This window comes from Molothrus aeneus, chromosome 14, assembly GCF_037042795.1.
Source record: "Molothrus aeneus isolate 106 chromosome 14, BPBGC_Maene_1.0, whole genome shotgun sequence".
Taxonomy (NCBI): domain Eukaryota; kingdom Metazoa; phylum Chordata; class Aves; order Passeriformes; family Icteridae; genus Molothrus; species Molothrus aeneus.
The window spans coordinates 15,262,908-15,283,650 of record NC_089659.1 but is presented as its reverse complement, the minus strand read 5'-3'; the positions used below and the strand labels follow the sequence as shown (position 1 = coordinate 15,283,650).

Sequence of the window (20,743 nt, the reverse complement as noted above, 5' to 3'; positions counted from 1 at the left end):
CGCCTTTTTCCCACCCCAAAGCCGCGGCAGGTGCCAGCGGCACTGCCCGGATCGGCCCCTGGAGCCCCCCGGCCGTGCCCGGGGCTGAGGGGCCGGAGGAGCCCCCGCAGCCCGGCCCGGCCAGCGCACAAACCACGCACCCGCAGGTTTCCAGCTATTTTGTTTTTCTTTCGTAAAAATGTTTATTTAAACCTTTTGGTTTTTTTTAATTTTTTTTTTCCTTTTACAACAATAAAATATTGCGTCAATATAAACCCCTTGACTAAAACTGGTCGACAACCAAACGTTACAGCCACTCGTGTGTTTCGTTATTATTTTTATCCGACACCCATTTAGGCTTCTTTTTTTTTGTTGTTTCTTTCTGAAACGGTTTTTTTTTCTTTCTTTTTTTTTTAAACATAATGCGGAATTTATTGAAAATAAATAATTGTTGGCAACTGCAATAGGCAATTTTGGATAAAATAGTTGAAAAAAGCAACCTTTAATGAAAATAGCGTTTATTATACATCAGTTACTAAATGAATAAACTAAATGATCTTTCTTTAAATTAATAACTTCCAAAAAACGTTTAATATACAAAACTGTACAGTTATAAAGTTGGCAGAAATAGGCAGGTCCTCAGTGTCGAGTTTTTTTTTTTTTCTTTTTCTCTTAATTCCTTTTTTTTTTCTATTTTCTTTTTTTTTTTTTTTTTAGCGCTTACTGAAAAATACTTGAAAAATATAAATGTCGAAAGGAAAAAATCTGGAGGAGCGAAAGGGTGAGGGGGGAGAGGCAAGGAGAGGAGGGGGATGCTGTGCGGGAGCTGCGGAGCGGGGACCGGCCCGGCCCTCGGGGGGCCGCGGGTGCAGCCCCGGGAGCGGGGGGGGGAGCCCGGCCCTGCCCGGCGGCCCCGGGGGTGCGGGGCTCGGGGCGGGGGGCGCACACACACACGGACAGACAGACAGACACTCACACACGCTCGCACGGACCCCTCGCGGATGGGTGCGTGGCCACCGCACCCCCCGCCCTTGGGGACAGCGCAGCCCCGGGCTGGGAGGGACAGGGGGAGAGGGGGCGGGTGCAGCTCAGCACTTCCCTGCGCCCGAAAAACGGCGTTTGCATTTTAGGGAATTTGTTTTGGTGGTTGAGGGTTTGTTTTTTTGTTGGGGTTTTTTTTTTTCCTCCCTGTTTTGTTTTGTCGGTGATTATTATGATTATTTTTTTCTTCCCCCTCCTCCCGGCCCTCCCCCCTAGAAAAGCTTTTCCACAAATCCAGCATCTCCCTGCGACGCGGAAAGAAGCTCAGCGTGAACCAAATGCGGGCGTTTTCTGTCCTCTTCCCTCCCTCCCTTCCTCCCTCCCCCCGACACCTCATTCCTCTTCACTATCGAAACAAAATACAGAGAAACCGATTTCCGAAGCGAAAGCGCAGAAGGATAAAGGTGTTTTACTACAGACCTCTCAGTCTGGCGCTGATTAAAAAGCCCAACTCATCTTCGGAAAGAAAAAAGACTGGCAAATGCCACGGGTTTGGTTGTGATGCTTAATTTCGGGTAAATCTCCTAGAAATAATTATTTTATATATTTATATATATAATTTTTTTTTTCCTTGCGAGAAGAAGGGAGGGGGGAGGTCAGGCTTGTGACCCGACCGTTTTACGGTGTTGGGAAGTTCTTGAAAAGGAAGAAAAAAAGCTGCAACAAATAAGCCCGTTCTTCACATCGGTGCGGGGCTCCGCGGGGCTCCGCGGGCGCGGAGGGAGCCCCATCTCCTCGGGGGTGGGGTGAGGAAGGGCCGCGGCCGCCCTGCCCCGGCCCCGCTCGGTGACATTGCCGGTGCTTGGGGAAGGGAGGAACGTTTGGACTGCTCAATTCGATACAAATTAGGTCACAAATATTGTGTACAGTTTGTAGTAAAACACCTCAGACATTTAAAAACGCTATATAAGTCTTTAAAAATGCAAAACTAGTCTATTGTAAAACAGATTCACCTGAAATACAGCTGATATAACCAAGGCGCTGGAAGGTTATTCATAGGCACACATCTGTCTTTCCTTTTCTGTCGGGTTTTTCGTTCTCTTTTTTTTTTTTTTTTTCATTTTCTATTTTTCCGTGGGTTTTCCCTTTTTTTTTGTTTTTTTTTTTTTCTCGTTTTTTTTTTCCTTCCTTTTTGTTTGGGTTTTGTTTTGCGGTGGGGTTGGTGGGGGTGGTTTTTTTGTGTCTTTTTTTTTTTTTCCTTCATCCTAGCGGAGACCGAAAACAAACCTTGTCTGCGAGTAAACACCGTGTGTGACCAGGTCGGAGAGAGGAAAAAAAAAATATTGCCGAGGCGGCGGCGGGCGGGGACCCCTCGCCGCGTCTCCCGAAACCATAAGTTAAAGCCCATAGTGCGGGCGGGCAGTGCCGCGGCCGGGCAGTCCCGGGGCCGAGCCCGCGGTCAGAGGTCGTGGCAGGCCGTGTCCGTTTTCACGCCGTGCGAGTACACGTCGTGCTGCGGCTGCTCGCCCGGAGGGGTCATGCGCTTCTCCTTCTGCCGCCGGTTGCAGAACCAGACCCGCACCACCTCCTTCTCCAGCTGCAGGCTGTCCGCCAGCGAGGAGATCTCCTGGGCGGCCGGCTTGGGGCACTTGAGGAAGTGCGTCTCCAGCACGCCCTTGACACTCACCTCGATGGAGGTCCGCTTCTTCCTCTTCCTCCCCTGCGCCGCGATCTTGTCGATGCTCGTGGGGCTGCCGGTGGAGGAGTCGGCCTCCTCCAGCCACTTGTTCAGCAGCGGCTTCAGCTTGCACATGTTCTTGAAGCTGAGCTGCAGGGCCTCGAAGCGGCAGATGGTGGTCTGCGAGAAGACGTTGCCGTACAGGGTGCCCAGCGCCAGCCCCACGTCGGCCTGGGTGAAGCCCAGCTTGATGCGGCGCTGCTTGAACTGCTTGGCGAACTGCTCCAGCTCGTCCGAGGTCGGCGTCTCCTCGTCCGAGTGGTCCTGGCAGTGGTGGCCGCCCAGCTCGCCGTGCTCGCCGCCGGCCTCGCCGCGCAGCCCCGGGTGCAAGCCCTGGCCGGCGGCGGCGGCGGGCGGCGGGGTGAGCCCGCCGTGCTCCAGCATGCCGCCCACCGCGAACCCGCCCTGCGAGTACACGCTCAGGGGCTGCCCGGCGGCGGCGGCGGCGGCGGCGGCGGCGGGGGGGGCGGCCAGCGAGGCGCTGTGCGCCGGGCTGGCGCCCCAGGCGCTGGGGTGGTTGGCGTGGGGCGAGTGGTGGGAGACGTGGGGCGAGCGGTGGTGGATGATGGCGCCCAGCTGCAGGTCCTCGCGGCCCGGCTTCACGTCGGGCTGCTCCAGCGGGCCGCCCGCCAGCGCCGCGGGCCAGGGCGCGCCGTCGCTCAGGCTGGTCACCCAGTGATGCCCCAGCGGGTGCCCATTGCCGGGGACGCCCTGCAGGTACTCGCTCTGCAGCAGCTTCTGCGGGCTGCGGAACGGGCTGCCCTGCTGCATGCCCGCGCCCTCGGCGTGGGCGAGCGCGCCGGCGCCCAGCAGGCCGTAGGGGTTGGAGGCGGCTGTGGCCATGGCCGCGGCAGCCCCACGAGTTATACTGTGCCGCCGCCGCCGCGCCAGCCTTTGACATCCACCGGCACGGCGGCCCGGCGGCGGCCGCGCCGCGACTGGCATCCGCGCCGGCCAATGGGGGCGCGCCGCCGGCCGAGCCGACCAATGGGCGCGGAGCGGGGGCGGGGCGAGCCGCGGCGGGGCGGGGCCGCGGGGCCGCGCGGGCGCGAGGCAGGAAGTGAATCACTCCGCCGGCACCGGGGGCCGGGCGCGAGGCGGCCCCGCCGCTTAACTCCTTCCGCGCCGGGCGGGGAGCGGCGGGGCTGAGGGGGGGGTTCGGCTTAAATGGGGAGCGCCTGGGAACGGGGGGGCGCGGGGGGCACGGCTTAAATGGGGAGCGATTAGCGGCGGGCAGAGGTTAAACGGCGGCGCCCCGGCGGCAGCCCCGCGGGACCACCCCGGCGCTGCCCCCGCCCGCCGGTCCGGGCGCGCTCCGGGTGCGCGGCGCCCGCTCCGCTCCGCTCCGCTCCTCCCCCGGTGCGGCTGCCCCGAGCCGCGCGTCCCCGCCTGCCCCGGGCCGTGCGGCACCGCCGCGCTCGGTCGGCAGGAAAAAAAAAACGGAGAAAAGCCCCAAATAATAAAAAACAGCCCCCAAAAAAGGAGCTTCCCGGCCTCGCCGCCGGTAAATCCCGGTGGATGCTCCTCAAAGTTGGCAGCGCGGGCGCGGTGCGCCGCCGCTGCTCGCCTGGCGGGCGGGCTGCAGGGCAAAACGGGGGAAAAAGGAGAAAAAGGGGAGGAAAAAAAGTGAGAAAAGGGAAAAGAATGGGGGGAAAAGCGCGTGCGGTCCCCGGGACCCCCCCGCGGGAGGAGCGGGGGGAGCGCGGAGCCCCCGGCCCGGCCGGGCCCGGCGGGCAGAGCTCCGCACCCGCGGAGCCCCGGCGGGGCGGGCGGAGGCGCAGCCCCGGGACCCCCGACCCGCCGGCGAGTTCCAAAATGACCTTTCCCTGCATCGTTTTGGAGGTAACCGAGCTGCGTAATTATATTTGCACTTCCAGAAGACTGCATCAGAGTCCCCTTATTGGTTTGAAATTCCATTAAATATATTGCAAGAGCTCCTAGGTTAAGCTTGATTTAAATTTGCATACATTTTCATATATTTAGCAGAAATAAAAGAAGGCTTGCAGCTACCAGAAAGTCATTAAGGCATTAGTTTCTCTGAGAAGACAGATCTGAAGAAAATTCAAGAAAATGAGAAAATAGATCTAAATAAGGTGAGCGCTCCTCTGGTTCCTTCCGAGCCGGGTCCCATCGCTTTCCTCATTATAATAATAATAATCACAATAATTTCTCGCCGGGGCAGCGTGTGAGAGGGGTAAAGGCAGGGCTGGGTGCTGAGGAGCGGAGCGGGCCGGGGCAAATCGCGAAATCGCGATATATCGGCGACTCCGCGGGTCCCCGCCGGGCGAGCGCTGCGCTGCGCGCCCGCGGGGGTGCGGCCGGGGGGGGGTGGGGGGGCGGCTCGCAAAATTAAATCAGAAAAAATGAAAAGTAAATAAAAGAGTGAAGTTTGCGGGTAGAGGGGCGGCGGGGGGGTCAGCGGGAGGGCCGGGAGCTGGGGATGTCCCCGCTGGAGCCGCGGTGCCGGCGCGGGGCGGTGCGGGCGGTGCGGGGCGCGCAGCTCCGCGGCCGAGCCCGCCCGAGCGCGGGGAGGGAGGGCAGGGAAGGAGTTACAGCAGCAGCTTCTTCCTCGTTGGTTTTTTTAGCCTTTCCTTTTTATTTTTTCCCCTTTCCTTTTTTTTTTTTTTTTTTGTTCCCCCCCTCTTCTTTCCTTTTTTTTTTTTTTTCCCACTCTCCGCCTTCACAAGCTCCTCGAAATAAACATCACCGCAGCCCGCGGGGAAAAAAAAAAAGAAAAAAAAACCACCAACCCCCCCCCCCCCACACCAACAACATCAAATCCGCACTGTATAAAAACGTAACTAAATTATTTAAAATTAATTTGCACTTTAACTTCCGAAACAATTTTTCAAATCCCATTGCCCGTGAAAATAGATGTTCAGATCCGCCGTTTAATTAAGGCAGAGTCTCTGGCAGGGAAATAAAACCCCGAACGTCCCATTTTAATCTTTGCTGCAAATGTAGCTAAGGCAGAGCCCGGCTCTGCTCCTGCCGAGGCGGCTCTCACCTCGCCTATAGCAGAGTATGGTGGATTTTATAGTGTTTTTATCTGCATATAGTTAAATCTTCTTGCTGTTCTAACTAATCTGCTGGAGAGGGTTTCTTTAGCTCTTTCCTGTCAGTCTAACTTCCCAAGTGTAACAGATGCCGCTCTCAAGCGGTCCTTTCTGCTGCTTTTCTTTATTCAGCCTCGCATTTTTCTCCCCATGATCTGGGTTTCCATAGAGAGAGGAATAAAAGGGGGACCATGGCCACAAATCCCCTGCCCCATGCAGAATAAAAGAGCCTTATTCAATAGCCGACCCCGTCTGGACATGGGAGAAAAATAAGTACATGCAAAGCTACTGTTGCAAGAATTTGTAACTTATTTTTCATAGACCGAAACCCAATAAAGTTTTTTTTTATTATTAAAAAAAATGTAAAAAAAAAGTTTTTGGGTTCGGACTGCGCGCTGGAGCCCTTTGGCTCTGGGTGCCCCCGCCCCGGAGGGACCCGCGTTTCCTCAGCAAATAACTCGCTTTAATATCTATTTTTTCTGCTAAATCTTTGGCGTGAAAAAGCTCTCACAATAGCTGGAGGCAGCCACCGTCCTGGGGCAGCGAGAAGTCGCTATAGAGAACGCCCCGCTTTGAAGTGCGGGAGCTGCGATTGTGTCGAGTCCCCCTGGCACCGGCGGCACCGGGGCTCTCTGGGGTCACCGGCTGCGTGCCTCGGCCGTGGCCGTCCCTCGGTGGTGGCAGCGGTGTCCCCCCGCGTGGGGCAGGGCTGGCTGTCCCCGCTGTCCCCGCTCCGCTCCCCTTCCAGAGCTCCGCGGGGGCTGCGCTCGTTCGGGCTCTCCACGGGCTGGAGGTTGGGACCTGAACCCACCACCGCCGTTATTATCGTGACAGAGCTGATTTTATTATATTTAACAGATTTTTTTTTTTTTTTTAACTCACCACCACCACCACCACTCCTCTCATTGTTCATCCGCGGGAGGGGAAGGAGAGAGAGGGGAAAAAAAAAAAAAAGGTCTAAAAGGGGTTCGTTTTGATTGTGTTTAATACAGCATGAAGCTCGGAGCGGTAAGCTGTGCCTCGGTGTCGTGACCTCTATATTGAAAACTTCACCTTCAACACAAGTTCACTTTAGAGACAGGACGAGTTAGATTGCGCTTGGTGGGAACAAGTGCAAATTTAAAAACAGAGTCAATCATAACGGGGGTGGGGGCTGGGAAAGGGCAATTTAACCGTTTCTGGAGCCAGGAGTTAAGGTTTGCATTGTGTACATCCAGGCGCTGGGGCTCCTGCTGAAGCCCAGCCGCCCATCAGTGCTGAGAAAGCGGCTCCTGGAGCTCCGGAGAGGCTTTGGGAACACCTAACCAGCGTGGGGGAAGCTTAGGAAGCAAAAAGGAATTTACAGAGTATTAGCAGAAATTAGCCAATACCGACACAAGCTCAATTAGTTCCTTTTTTTTTTTTTTTTTTTTTTTTTTGGTCTCTGTTGGCTGCTCTTGAACGTGAGTAAATGCTGTGCAGGGAGAGAGGAGGGAGAGAGCCACACAGCCATCTCCGAGCCACAGCCAGGAGATGGACTGACAGATTGCAAATTAAACTAGTCCTAATGTACGAATGAATGCGGCCCCCCCCAAATCTCTCCCAGCACCAGCCCGGCAGCAGAGCCCGGCACGGAGGGAGCGTGGCTGCGGCTGGGCTGGTCCAGGGAGGGACAATAAAGCCAATCCCGGGCAGGAAAAATCACAAGGTAAATAGTATTTGTATTCTAACTGCTGCGATTTCCGAAACGGTTTGGGCGACTCCTTGCTCCTCTGCTCGAACCGCCTGTTATTGTTATTATTATTATTATTATAATTATTATTATTATCATTAATATTTTTTCCACGTTGTTGATGTTTGAAAAATGTACTTGCTGCGGGAAAAAAAAAAAAAAAAGTCGTTCATTCGTGCACTGCCCCGTCATGTTCAGGTCACTGTTGGGTCGGGTTTAGGAGGTCTTATCTCGAACATTTGGTTGACGGAGCAAAAAACCCGTAAATATTCCGGGAAGTCTCCCCAAAGCGCCCGTTTTTGCTTCGGGAGCGGTCTCACCGTCTGTGTGTGACATCCACGAGTTGGGGTTTGCTGTGTTTGGTGGAGAAGCGCGGATGGGGCAGGGCCCGCTGCGGCCCCGCTGCCGTCCCCGGCTCGGGCGGTGCGCGGCGGCTCCGGGGTCACGGCAGGAGTTAACGGAGCCCCAACAATGCCGACCCCTTCCCTTCTACGCAGGCACTTTCCTCACCGTGCCATTCAAGCCGGCGTGATGACAAGAACGCGCTGGTTTCATCCCGGACCGAAATCCCGTGGTTTTTTGGTCGTTGGTTGTGTTTTGTTGTTGTGGTTGTTTTTTTTTTATTTTCCGGTGAAGCTTCTCCCAGCGATCGGGGGGATGCGCTCAGGGATGGGCGCCCCCAGCTCCTGCCAGCGCAGAGGCCGTCCCGCCTGCGCTTTAGAAATAATCCAAATACAATTCCCGAACGGACAGAATTCTGCTCAGACATGTTTAAAGGAGAATGGGTTGGATTTGAGCACTGGCTAGTTAACCTCTGTTGACTAATGAGACATTGAAGACAAATCGCTCTGTTCCTTGGATGACAAATACCTGCGTTGCTGTTTGGTAGCTTACCGAGCCATTTCCATGTGGGGTTTGGGTTCATGTGTTGTGTTTTCCCTTTCATTTATTTATTTATTATTTATTTAACTATACGCTTTTCCAGCTGTAGCAGTCGGCGTGCAAAGCATCCAGCGATGCTCCTGATCTCGCAGAGGGATTGAAACGTCTCCTGCATTTTGAAGCGCCTCGTCATCCCTAGATTTACGTTTATAAATACGTAGATGCTGCTGCTAATTCTTGGTTTTCTCACAGACTTTCGTGTGTTTACGGCTCGGTGGAAAGTTTCCTCCCCGCTCCCTCCAGATCGCGCAAACCAAAGCTGTTACAAAAATGAACTTTCAGGCCAGGCTGCGTTGCTAAAAGATGTTTCCTTATTGAATCGAGCTTGGGCAGTGCAGGATGGTGATGGTGGGGCAGGCTGGGTGTCGTCCCCCCCCCAAAAAATCCCCAACAGCCCCTGCCACAGCTCCATGCGCCCCATCCCCAGCGTGTGCGGTTCCCTGGCACCTCCTGGCAGGGCTTTTCTCCCCCCTCCGCCCAGCAGAGTGCCGGTGCAAGGCTCTGGAGGCTGCAGCATCCCTTCCCCTCCGTGCCCTGCCCGTGCCGGGGGGTCGCGAGGGCTGCGGGCGATAAATCACCGCGGGCCCCGGAGCGCACACGGGAGAGTCGCCATCAAAGCGGGGGAGACAGCCCTCGGCTGCGGGAAATAAATGGGAATAAATCAAAGCGGGGGCTGCCCGGGCCAGGGGGTGCCCGGGGCCCGCCCTGCTCCGCCCGGGAGCGCCCGAGCGGAGACGGGCAAAGGCGTTCTGCAAACTTTTAATGAAATCACCGGCGGTATCGATTTCTGTGGGGTTTTTTTACCGCGCTTCAGACATTGGAAAGTGTCCCTCTGGGGATGGGGGAGGGGGCAGAAGGCAGCGGTGCAACGCGAGCTGCATTGGATATTGAGTTATTTCATATTTTAGAAAATCAACGGCGTCTCTGAGGGTCCTCCAGAGAGGAAAGGACTCCGGGAGGGGCTTGAGCCAACCCACAGAGCTGGGGTTTAGCCATGCAGGTATCAGTTTGCAGTCCCTTCGTGGAGCTCTAGGGGCCCGTGTTATCCCCGCGCTCCCTGATGGAGAACCCCGGGAGAGCCGGCTCTCCCCCTCGGACAGCGCGTTCTTGGAGTGCCACATCCGAGTATTTCCTATCTGCCTCTTCTCCAAACTGTTTAGAAATTACTAGTAGCGGATAAGTAAATTGCAAGTAAACCTAGTGAATTAGGAAGATTCTCTATCAGTTTAATTTATGTTTTATAGTTAGTTTAGCCTTCTGATTTGATTGCCTTAGTAATGTGAATTGCCTACAGCTGCTGATGATACAGCTTTAATTCTGTTTTAAAGGTCATGTAAACATGTGCCTGTAGCATAAGGAATGCAAATTCAATTCCCTTTTAATGCTTCCTCACATTCACTTCACAGCCTTCACCTAGAAAATTAGCAGGATTTAATAGGGAGCCGTGTGGCTGTTGTGATTCCATTAAAAGCCCCTCTCCCCCCAGGCGTGGCTCTCCCGGCCCACCCCACGCCCGTGAGGCGGACACGGAGGCTCTTCCCACGCCCGTTTTGGCGGAAATCGAGGCATTTTCCACCCCGGGACGGACTCATCCCTTCACCTGGATGCTTTATCCGCAGGTAACTGTGCCAGGGCTGGAGAACCCGGCGGCACCGGGAATTCCCCCTCCAAGCAGCCAGGGCATCACCCAGGTGTACCCCTATGCGTAAGGCTGTAGTACAGCCGCGTGTTCCTTACGTCACGGTGAAAGACGGTGCTGGGAAAGAGAAAAATGGATAAAAATTCTTGTTTTGGGCCGAGGTGGGCTCTTCACATCAGCAGGAGGAGAAGCTGCGCCGCGATGCCAAGGTGATAGGTGTAAATGCGAGGCGCCTGCGCCTTGCAGACGGGCATTTTCGAATTAATTTTTAAACACAGCCAGCTCTGAGTTCATCAGAGATTGCTTCACCCTACTGAAGGGATAAAGAAAAAAAAAAAGAAAGAAAAGGTAGAGCCAGGAAAAAATTATTATACCACTGTCTTCCCCCTGGTTCAAAGGGTTTTAGTGAAGTTGCTGGGAAGTTTCGCCTTTGAACGGGCGGGCTCTAACGAGCGGGGAAGAGCGTCAAAAAAAGCCACTCTGGAGTCGCTTTGAAAAGGGAACGATCTGTCTGTGCAAAGCGAACCAGGGTGAGAGGCGATCCCGCGGCCCCTCCGGCCACAGGGACCCGGCAGCGCCCGGGGAGCCCGCACCGGGACCGGGCACCGGGACCGGGCACCGGGGAGCGGCGGGACCGGCCCCGGATCCCGCGGGCTCCTCGCGGGGACAGCGCTGTCGCAGGAGGTACCCACAGCCCCTGTGGGTGTTTTCCTGCTCTCAGGGGCGTCCTCTGCGTTACCCCAAACACTTCCCGGCCGCCCGCGGGATGCGGCAGCATCCTCACCTCATCTTCATCGCCAGCACCCCTGCCTTCATCCCATCACCTGTGTGTCCCCCAGCTTCATCCCCATCGCCTGTGTGTCCCCTCCAGCTTCATCCCATCACCTGTGCCTCCCTCAGCTTCATCCCCATCACCTGTGTGTCCCCTCCAGCTTCATCCCATCACCTGTGCCTCCCTCAGCTTCATCCCCATCACCTGTGTGTCCCTTCCAGCTTCACCCCCATCACCTGTGCCTCCCTCACCTTCATCCCATCACCTGTGCCTCCCTCAGCTTCATCCCCATCACCTGTGTGTCCCTTCCAGCTTCACCCCCATCACCTGTGTCCCCCCCAGCTTCATCCCCATCACCTGCACCTTCCCACCAGCATTCCCACAGCTGCCTTCATCCCCATCACCCCCGCGTGCCTCTGTCCTCATCCCCATCACCCCTGCCTCTCTCTGCCCTCATCCCCACCCCTCTGCCTTCCCACCCCTGCCTGTGCCAGGTCCTGCTGGGCCACCCCGTTCCCCACTCGCTGTGAAAATGGTTCGGGTGCCCTCAGGTGCCCCCCGGAGGCCCAAGGAGCTGCGGTGCTGAGGGCACCTGCCCCCTTCCCTGGCAGTGGCAGCAAGGAGCCCACCCTGTGCCCGTCTCTTCCTTGGCAAAAAATGAGCGTTTTTTAGCAAAATCTGAATACTTGTAATAACAGCTCATTGGTGATTCTGCTAATGTTGCACACCTCATTAAATAGCCCCAAACACAAGGAGGTTTAAATGACTTTATTGAATTAAAAATAGCATAGGAAATCACCTATGGTACTTTCATCAAATAATTACTGTAAACTCTATACATACAGAGAGGGATCCCTTTTAACAAATCTATTCCTAAAACACGGGGGGGTTCTGCTTAATGGCTGAAATAACTTAGAGCAGCACAACCCGCTTGAAACATTGAGCCACACTCGGGCACTTCCTAATATGTTCCTGTGTGTTTCCCTGAGTGTTTTTCTTCCTTATCTTTTTTATATCTGAAGTTCTATTCCCCTCCTCTACTCCATGTATTTGATCATTTTTTCAAGTCCCTTGGCTGAACCAATCTCTTTTCATGCAGAGGATAAAAAGAGAAAAACTTCAAAGTAGGTTCAGGTAATTAACAGCTGAGGGGAATATAATCTAAACCATAGGCCCTGCTTTGCACCCAGGTCTGCTTTCAGAGCCAGCCGGCAAGGGAGTGCCTATTCCCTATAGCATCCAAATCTGCTTCCTCTGAACAGCTTTGCCAGGCCTCCAGTTATCACATCTGCATTTCAAACACCATGTCTCTGGCATTAATTATTAATTAGCCTACAGTCACCCCAGAGGATTTAAGTTCCAGCCTGCACATACTTATTCATTGACCTCTATCTTAGTTTTTGTTGGAAAAAAACCCACTAGAATGCTTAATAATTTCCTTTCTCTCAGACCCTCTGTTCCAGTTTCGTGGCAGGGAAACAGTATATTTTGAGATGGAAAATCACGGGGTTGTCTAGAAATTTGTTTAGAGCAAAACGCTATGTCAAGAGTTTGAACAAACCATTTCAAAAGATTTAGAAGGAGTTTTGCTGGAGCATTTTTACCTTTGACAAATGAATTTATGGATTTCCCTGAACTGAGAGATGGTGGAGACAAATGCAAGGCAGTTTGGCTCAGCATGGAGCAGTTCTCCATGTGCACTTTAAAAATACAAACTGGATTTAATTACTGGGTAGCACATTTAGAGGATCAAACCAAGGCAAACGTTCATGTGAAAGCTCTGGGGTTACCCTGCTATTGACACTGGTAAGAAGGAAAATAAAAATGCTGTTGCAAGGCACAGGAGTGCTTGGGCATTAAATCTGAGCTCTGTCCCCAGGAATATGGAGCTGAAGGAGCCTATTTTTGTATCAGTCCCAAGGTAGTTTGGAAGAGCTCCTCAGCCATTAGAATAAGTACATATCTCACTGCTGCTTTCTTTGCCATTTTGTGTCTTGAGATTAAATTTTCAGAAGTAAAAATACCAGAGCAATCAGGTAGAAACTGAGTTATATGATTCTCTCTTTTTCTCAAAACTCCATGAAATTCAAAGTGCCTGGTTAGAGTTTGGATGAGCTGTTTATTGAACACTCCCTTTTGTTAATGGATTTTAATGCTACAATATCCCACCCCTCTTTTAATTCCTCATGCAATAATCCCGAGATAAACTTTTAAAAATGTCACCGTGGTTTCTCATTTTTATTTGTGGTGCTGCTATCTGAAATAATCACTGAAACATGAAATATTTCTCCACTTTGCTTCCTAAGGAAGTGTTTAGTCTGTAATCACGAGGTCAGACTGGTTGACTTCTGTGCCAGCCTAGAATTGATTTTTGAAAGCATTTAATCTGCGCCTAAGACTCTTTGAATTCCTATTTAGTGGAGGATATGGAAAAGAGCTCTGAGACACCAACATTTGTACTTAAACTGCCTCGGGAAACAAAAATGCCTTTTTCCAAAATTGCAGCTAAACCAACCCTTTCAGAAAATCATAAGCTTGTGCTGAAATGAACACCTGAAAATAGATGTAGGGGCCAAAACTGTTGACTTCCATGAGGGATCTCTCTCCTCAACCTCCCTGAGAGTTTTGAGGAGTTGGTTTGTTGCTGCTCTTTATTATTTTCACATTTTATGAGTAGATCTGGGGAGCGTTCAGCATTCAATAATAACTATTTTTTCCTCTGCTTCAAATATTTAGACTATTTCTTACATTCAATTTAAACAGCAAAAAGTGCCTGTATTTCACAAGGAAAAGAGGAACAGGCAATACTTCAAATTTAATTTCCAGGAAGATGGTTCCCATTTATAAAACAACAGATTGTATCTTGGTGCTGAAGAGGGAGGTAGATCCAGACTATTTTAATGAGACATCCAGGACCTTTTAATCACTTCTGCAGTGATACTAATACCAGTAATAACAGTGATAATGGAAAAAAAACCCTGGTGTGAAACCAGGGCTGGAATCTGTTCTCGGTAAATGTCAGAATGTTTCTGAAATTAAAACTTAGTGTTAATGTAGCTCTGTTCCATATGAATATTAAAGAGGAATAGGGACTGAATTTCTTCCACAGCAGCGAGATGTTGTTTTAGAAAACAGCCACATGGCAGCTCGATCTGCAGGGATGGGTCTGGGGTGATTTTTGGGGGTGGCTGAGGGTGAGGGCAGCTGGGCTGGGTTTGAGCCCTCTGCTGCTCTCTCCTCCTTCTGCCTTTTGTTTACATTTATTGCCATTTATTAACCAGGTCCTTGGGATAAAGGTTCCATGCCCCAAGATTGGAAAACTGTTCCCAGTGCTGTTAAATTACATTTCTGTGTGGTTACAGAGCCAGGAGTGAGGAAAGCATGAATGTACAGATACAGTGGGTTTGACATGTTGTGAAATATTTGTACTGTTCATGTTAGGAGAGATGAATTTCTATAAGAAGCCTATTTTATGCTTCATTTTATATATATTTGCATTTATAGCTTTCTGTTAAAGCTTAAATATTTTACTGTGTTGGTGAGATCTAACCCTTGGCAAGTCTGGAAATGCTTTGACCTCCATTCTTATTACACTCTTCACTTTTTTTTCATTTAAAATAACACCTGCAATAGTTTTCCAGCCGTGCCTGACATCCACCAAGGACTAAGCTGGAGCTGCATTTTGTATTTCGAATGTTTCGCACGAACATGTTTGGAATTCAGATTTGGAGGGTTGCAGATCACTTTTTATGTAGAGAAGCCACATGGGTAATTCTGATTTTCAATTACTTGAAGAGTGATTATGGTAAAAGACTGTTGATTCCTTGTGTGCTCGGGGTCCATGGGCATCTCTTGATGAAGCCCTGGGTGCAGTTTGAGGGAGGTTTTGCCACCTGCGCGCTTGGAGGTGGGAACAAAGCTCTGGTGGAAGGCGTGGGTGAGGTGGAGATCTGTGCAGATATTGCTGTGTCAGCAGAAATGGGGTTGTGTTAGATTAAATTAGATTAGAGGAAAATGTGGGGCTGGACCTTGAGCTGACATCGCTGCACAGGGTGGTGCTGAAATTTGGGGAGCAAGGCTGGGTTGCAGGAGCAGAGGATTTGTGCAGTGTCACCAAAGGCTGCATGAGTGACGTCAGAGTGATTTTGGGTAATGTTTGAAATAATCAAAGCCTCTGTAAGATCCTTGTTCTCCTCATTGGTTTTGCCTGGCAATGAACATGCCCTGGATGTGCAGCATGTGCAGAATTGATGTGATGAGGGTGGGAGCAGGGAGGACCCATGAGGAGCCAGCAGATTCCTGTGCCCAGAGGTGCCACAGATCCTCAGCTGTGGTACAGCAGAGGGTAAGTGGGGACTTTGGCATGGTGACCATCAGCCAGGTATTTTTGTACTCAGCCTGAGCCCATCCTGAACTTGCTGTTTCCCTGACTACAACCTGTCCTCCTAAACTTTCCTTTCAGCCACGTCAGCCCTAAAGCCCCAAAATGAGACATCCTCAGAGCCCTCGCTCACCTTGCCTGGTGCCTCATCCTGTGCAGCAACCCCGGTGTGTTTTAGCTCTTCCAAGGCAGGAGAGGGCTCAGGGTGAGCCTGGCAGTGGCCACAGTCCCTGCTCCTGCCACAGCCCCAGCTCGTGGCCACCCGTGCAGGATTTGTGGGGTGGCTCCTGCCAGGCAGCCCCTGGCACAGCCGGGCACATCCTGCACCTGGGCTGGGCACTGAGCTCCTTGCCAGTGCCCCTGTGCAAAGTTTTGAAGACTTTTTAGAGTTCCCCATCCTCCCACTTATGTATTTTCCTTTCTTTTTTCTAATTTATTTTAGTTTCTCTTTCCCTCTCCACGCAAAAATTGCCGGGGCTCCGTTTACTGCCCTTGCTGGGAGTTTGCAGTGGAATAAGGTAATGGGGCCAGGTTGAAGGTGAATTGTCACAGTTTGGGTGACTTCAGTCAGCTGTCAGTCCAGCCTATTTGGTTGCATATAATGTGCTTTCTAAAATAAAACCTTTCATCACAAAAATCATAGAATATTGGAATAGTTTGGGTTGGAAAAGACCTTTAAGATTGTCTCATTCCTACCCTGCTGCCATGAGCAGGGGAAAAAAAATATGAACAGCATTTAAAAAACCATTTATACTCACAATCTAAAGAATAAAGATGATATTGGGGAATTTTTGACTTTTATTATCATTGCTATAAGGTTTGAAATCACAAATCTGAGTGTGTGTGCCATGTAACTGCTACCACCAAATCACATGTAACACTCCATGGTAATTGTGTTCATAATTATGGAGTTAATTGAATTTCTGCAATAGTTAAAAACGGGCACATAAAAGTCTCTCAAGATTAAATGTTTTAGTTAGGGAAGAACACACTCTTTTGGAATATTGAATAAAACAAAAGCAGTTGTCATATGAAAGTGAGCTTAGGACTGATGAAATAACCTCCCAAAACGAACCTTGTTCATAAATGCTGCTGCAAACTGGGGTCACACAGGAGCCAGGGATTTTTGCAGTGCTCTAAGGAGGAAAAGCTGAGTGTGTGGAGGTGTTTGTGAGCTGGAGAGCCACTGTAGAGGAGCTGCAGCCTCTGCATCTGCCAGGCTTGGGAGGTATAGGAGTGCTCTAAAAATGCTCTGCTGCCAAATTAGCCCTGCTATTGACAGGGTAATATTGGAACAACGTGTTAGAAAGTCAGATTTTGCTTTAGCTCTTGGAAAGGAGAGGTAGCTCTTTTTTTTAATTTTTATTTTTATTTTTTGATCTCATTGGTGTTTTTGTGCCATTTTGGGCTAACTTAACTCTCTGATTCCACAGAGGAGTCACGAGATGTAAAACCACAGAGAATGTGAACCTGTGGGTCTTCTGTCTTTGTCCTGTATGTTATCAACTGATTTATCTTTGGAGAGAAAAGAATAAGGGCAAGAATTCCCAATGTGTTTGATATTAAACCTGGACATTTCACCATGGGCAGAGTCATCCTCCTGAAAATGAGAAAAGGTTCATAAAAACATATTGGAGTCTTCTCTTCTCTTCTCTTCTCTTCTCTTCTCTTCTCTTCTCTTCTCTTCTCTTCTCTTCTCTTCTCTTCTCTTCTCTTCTCTTCTCTTCTCTTCTCTTCTCAACAGAACCACTCCTTTTTCCCCCCCCAGAAAAATAATTTTATAAGTTTAATCATTGCAAGAACAGACAGACATTTTCAACAATGAAATAATACACATTTGTTAAAAACAGCCCCAAATGTCAGCTAGCACAGCAATGCCCCAGCCCTGTAGGAAATCCAGCTTTAATACCTCTTTTCCAAAGGATCATGTGTGGAGTTTCATTATTTTCTAGTAAGATTCACAGGAGACTGTTTCTTTTAATATCCTGTTTTTCCTACTGATGAGATTGGCTTGAGTGGGTAAAATAAAAAAATATTGATAATTAGACCTCAGGTCCCTCCTCTTTGGCAGCTGAGAGTTTCCATTCACTGCTCTTTTTGTTAAAAGTTGCCCTGTTCCTTTCGATGAGTGGACTTTAATTTTAAATATTAGTGATGTGAGCTGATGGAGTAAAAAACAGACAAAGTCCCCCAAAGTCCCCCAAAGTGCAGGGGCTTTATTTGTGAGGTTTGTGCCTCGGCAGCCCCGCTCCCCTCCCCCAGCAGCGCACTACAAAGCGTGTTGTACAGGGACTCCATTAATCCTACATTTCCTAGATGGTATCTGAGGCACAGTGGGTTTCCACAGAAATTAATTTGTCCTGACAACAGGCCTAAAGATTGGAGTCCAGGGATCACTTGGCAAATTCCCTTTAAACTGAGCACAATAATAAACAGAAAGCTGATAACGACAGTTCTGAAAGACCACACAGAGGCCGGAGCCCGAGCCGAGCGCTCGCCGCGGATCCGCGGATGCTGCCGATAACGGAGCTGGGAGCTCGAACGCCTGATAGGAAAATGAGCCCCTGATTTATGCACACTTTCATATCCCACCACTGGGCAGGGCTTGCTCCAGTTCCAAAGAGCATTTTTAACTCTTTTCTGGAATCAAAGGCAAAGTTTGAGGTTGATCCGGTTCTGCTCGTTCATATTTAATTTTCATTTTAGCAGCTCCGCGGTTGGTTTTTTGTGTCTTATTTTAATACAGCCCCAATTTCCTCAGTGCATCTTCCACGTGTAAGCATTAGCAAAAGTTGGACAGTGGGTAAGATTATGTTTCAAGGAATGAACCAAAAAAGTTCTCCATCTAAATCTATTTTCTTTCAGATAGCTTAGCGTTCAATCATCTCCTCTGTGGTAATTCCTTCTTAAATATAGTAAAAAGCATTTTAGACAGAGTTATTGCCTGTTTGCTTGGTTTTATTTATCTTTGCCATTGCTTATTTAAATGCTGTTGTTTTCCCAAAGTTAAGGTCTGGAAATATATACTGATATAGGAAGTGAATAAACAAACATTCAGTGGATATTTTAGAACTTGTCAAGATAAGAGCGTTTCAACCCCTGATATTCATTAACATAGAATTTAGAGTTTTGATGATAATTAGGATTTGTGGCATGTCAGGAAAGCTCTGCCAGTTGCATCTCTGAAAAAAGTAATCATAATATTAAGAGTTAGGACTGATAGGGTGATGTTGAGTAAGAGAGATGTTGTGTAACTTTTCACTGTTCAAGCACATGGTATATAACGATTTAAGCAATGAGTTTAAAAAAGGAGGACAATCTAAAAAGATGTGTGGAAAAATAGATTTTATTATTGAAAGGTATCTTGAAATTAAAGGCTAATTTTGTTCTTGATGTCCAAACTATGAAATAGGAGCCTATGAGGCAGAGGGGGCTGTGTAACTATAAAAGGATGATCCTAAAGGTCTTTCCCAGCCTCAGCCCCCCTGTGATTCCCCAAGGCAGAGAGGTATGGCTGTGCACCTGAACAGCAGGACTCCTGTTTGATCACTTTTAACGGGGCAGATGTTCCTCTGGAGATGAAAACCCAGCACTTGAGATATCCACACTCAGTGATCCTTGAACACCATGCCTCCTCCACAGGCTTTGCCACCTATGGAAGCACTGCTGGAGGTGAGCAGTGATGAGGTGCTGTGGTCGGGTCATGCCCAGAGGGCAGGAGCAGGTGGGTGCTCCGTGCCCATCCCTCCATCCCAGCTCCAGAGGGGTGGCAGGGGAAGGCATCTCCATCCCAGCTCCAGAGGGGTGGCAGGGGAAGGCATCTCCATCCCAGCTCCAGAGGGGTGGCAGGGGATGGCATCGCCATCCCAGCTCCAGAGGGGTGGCAGGGTGCCAGTGGCTGCGTGGTTACGGGCTTGGAATGTCCCAGCCCTCGGCATTTGCCACGCAGAGGGTTTATAAATAAAAAAGTTCTGCCTCATGTGCTTTTCCAGCACAGCCAGTGCCCAAACTACCCCTGACTTGGATAAAGGCAGCCCAGGATTCGTTAGGCAAGAGCTTAACGAGCTGAGAGGTGGGACTGCGTCATCCTGGCAGAGCGGGGTGTTTGCACCCCACCTCCCTGCTGAGAAACAAACCCTTTCACTTTCAGTATTGGCTGCAAATTAGTTTGTACACTACAAATTAATCAATTACTGCCACCGTGTTTTGGAGATGAAATTCAGGCCGAGCAGGGCAATTTGTATTTGTCACACTTAAGGGACTCTATTGTACCCAAAGGCAGAGGATTTGAGAACAACTGGGTTTAAAGCTGTCGAGCTCCTCTTCCTAGAGCCTGCTGCAGCAGCAAATTGACTGGCTGTGCCTCTCAGTTCTGCAAAAGAACAAACCCAAAAACTCCCCTCCACTTTTTATATCAAAACCACTCTGTGCATTCCAGTGTACGAGCTATTAGTTTTTTTGAATTTGGATCAAATCAGGCATTTTTCCCCCAGCAAATAGTCCTCCAGTGTGCTTTATGCATTTGATTCAAAAGCCTGTGTATTATTTGATGTTCTTAGGAGATAAACAATAAACTTTTGAATATGTTTTTTCCATTTGAATACAAGCCTAGGGATGCTTCACCCTGCATCCTAAAGCCTGATTTCCCCTGGGACTCATTATCATGCAGCTCACATGTTCAGTCACCTACACTGTTGAACTTACTATCAAATAACCTTCGAAATGTTACTAGTTATTACGTGTCAGAGGGCAGATTTATGATAAACTAACTTTGAAACAAAATAATGAATTCTCAGCGTTCTGTTTCCAGCAGCATTTCTGGTAATTTGGCCGGATTTAAATTTTAAAACAGTAAGTTGCCTTTTTCTCTTATTCTGTCATATAAAACAGCTCCCTCCCCTCATGAAATTTCTCCCTCCTTAAATATGGTTTACGAGGATTTGAGCAGTGCCTATAAAGAATAAAAATGAGAATATTTGTCTGGGAGCTACCAAACTGCCCACTGGAGTTCATTTGTGATTAAACTTTCAGAGCTTTCTAACTTGGTGAAAGTTAAATTAACTTAACCCTTAGCACAGTCCACCTGTGTCCAAAACACAGCTGGGCAGTAGATGTTTGCAGGCAGAAATATTTTCTCCTCGTGCCTTTTACTGCCAGTATTTTAAGGTTTTGAGTGGTGTTCTTGTATTAGGGTGACAAAAATCAATAGTGTTGTCTTCTCAGAGAGCTGGTTTATGGCAGACCAGAAAGGTTTTCCAAAAGGATCTTCTGAATTTCAGCCCCCAAAGTCCATATTTAGGGAACTAAATAATTGGCCAATTTTCATGAAGGCTGAGCATGACTTCAGGGGATCTGTGGGCACTTGGCCTCTTTCAAATGGCAGCTGGAGCCACCGTGACTTTTAATGAGATTATATCAGAGGCAGGAAATGCAGGTAGATAAATGCCATGCACCCGTTTTGGAGGTGATTAGAGGAGCAAACATCTGCAGATGAAATTTAAAAGCACTCACTATGTCAAAAATAAAATCTGGCTAATTTGGGGG

At 49.8% G+C, this 20,743-nt stretch overlaps 2 protein-coding genes across 8 annotated transcripts in view; one reads left to right on the top strand and one right to left on the bottom strand.

Moving 5' to 3' along the window:
* Nucleotides 1-462: 462 nt before the first annotated feature.
* On the bottom strand, nucleotides 463-3,548 carry POU3F4 (POU class 3 homeobox 4). The gene has a single exon (XM_066559636.1). The coding sequence runs from the start codon at nucleotides 3,539-3,541 to the stop codon at nucleotides 2,420-2,422; it is 1,122 nt and encodes a 373-aa protein (XP_066415733.1). The 5' UTR covers nucleotides 3,542-3,548; the 3' UTR covers nucleotides 463-2,419.
* A 1,083-nt stretch (nucleotides 3,549-4,631) lies between these two features.
* LOC136562607 (uncharacterized) overlaps nucleotides 4,632-20,743 on the top strand; it is an 85,281-nt gene continuing 69,169 nt past the window's right edge. For 4 of the 7 annotated variants that reach the window (XM_066559537.1, XM_066559535.1, XM_066559534.1 and 1 more), the window contains exon 1: nucleotides 7,221-7,441. In XM_066559537.1, coding sequence (XP_066415634.1) covers nucleotides 7,313-7,441 — 129 coding nt within the window. In that variant the 5' untranslated portion in view covers nucleotides 7,221-7,312. Of the gene's footprint in view, nucleotides 4,792-7,220; nucleotides 7,442-9,893; nucleotides 10,027-20,743 lie in introns of those variants that run through there. The other 3 variants (XR_010784534.1, XR_010784533.1, XM_066559536.1) reach the window with 1 other exon arrangement.

Bases quoted from the DNA above. Each gene is read 5' to 3' on its own strand.
- POU3F4 (XM_066559636.1), bottom strand. From the start codon at position 3,541: ATGGCCACAGCCGCCTCCAACCCCTACGGCCTGCTGGGCGCCGGCGCG.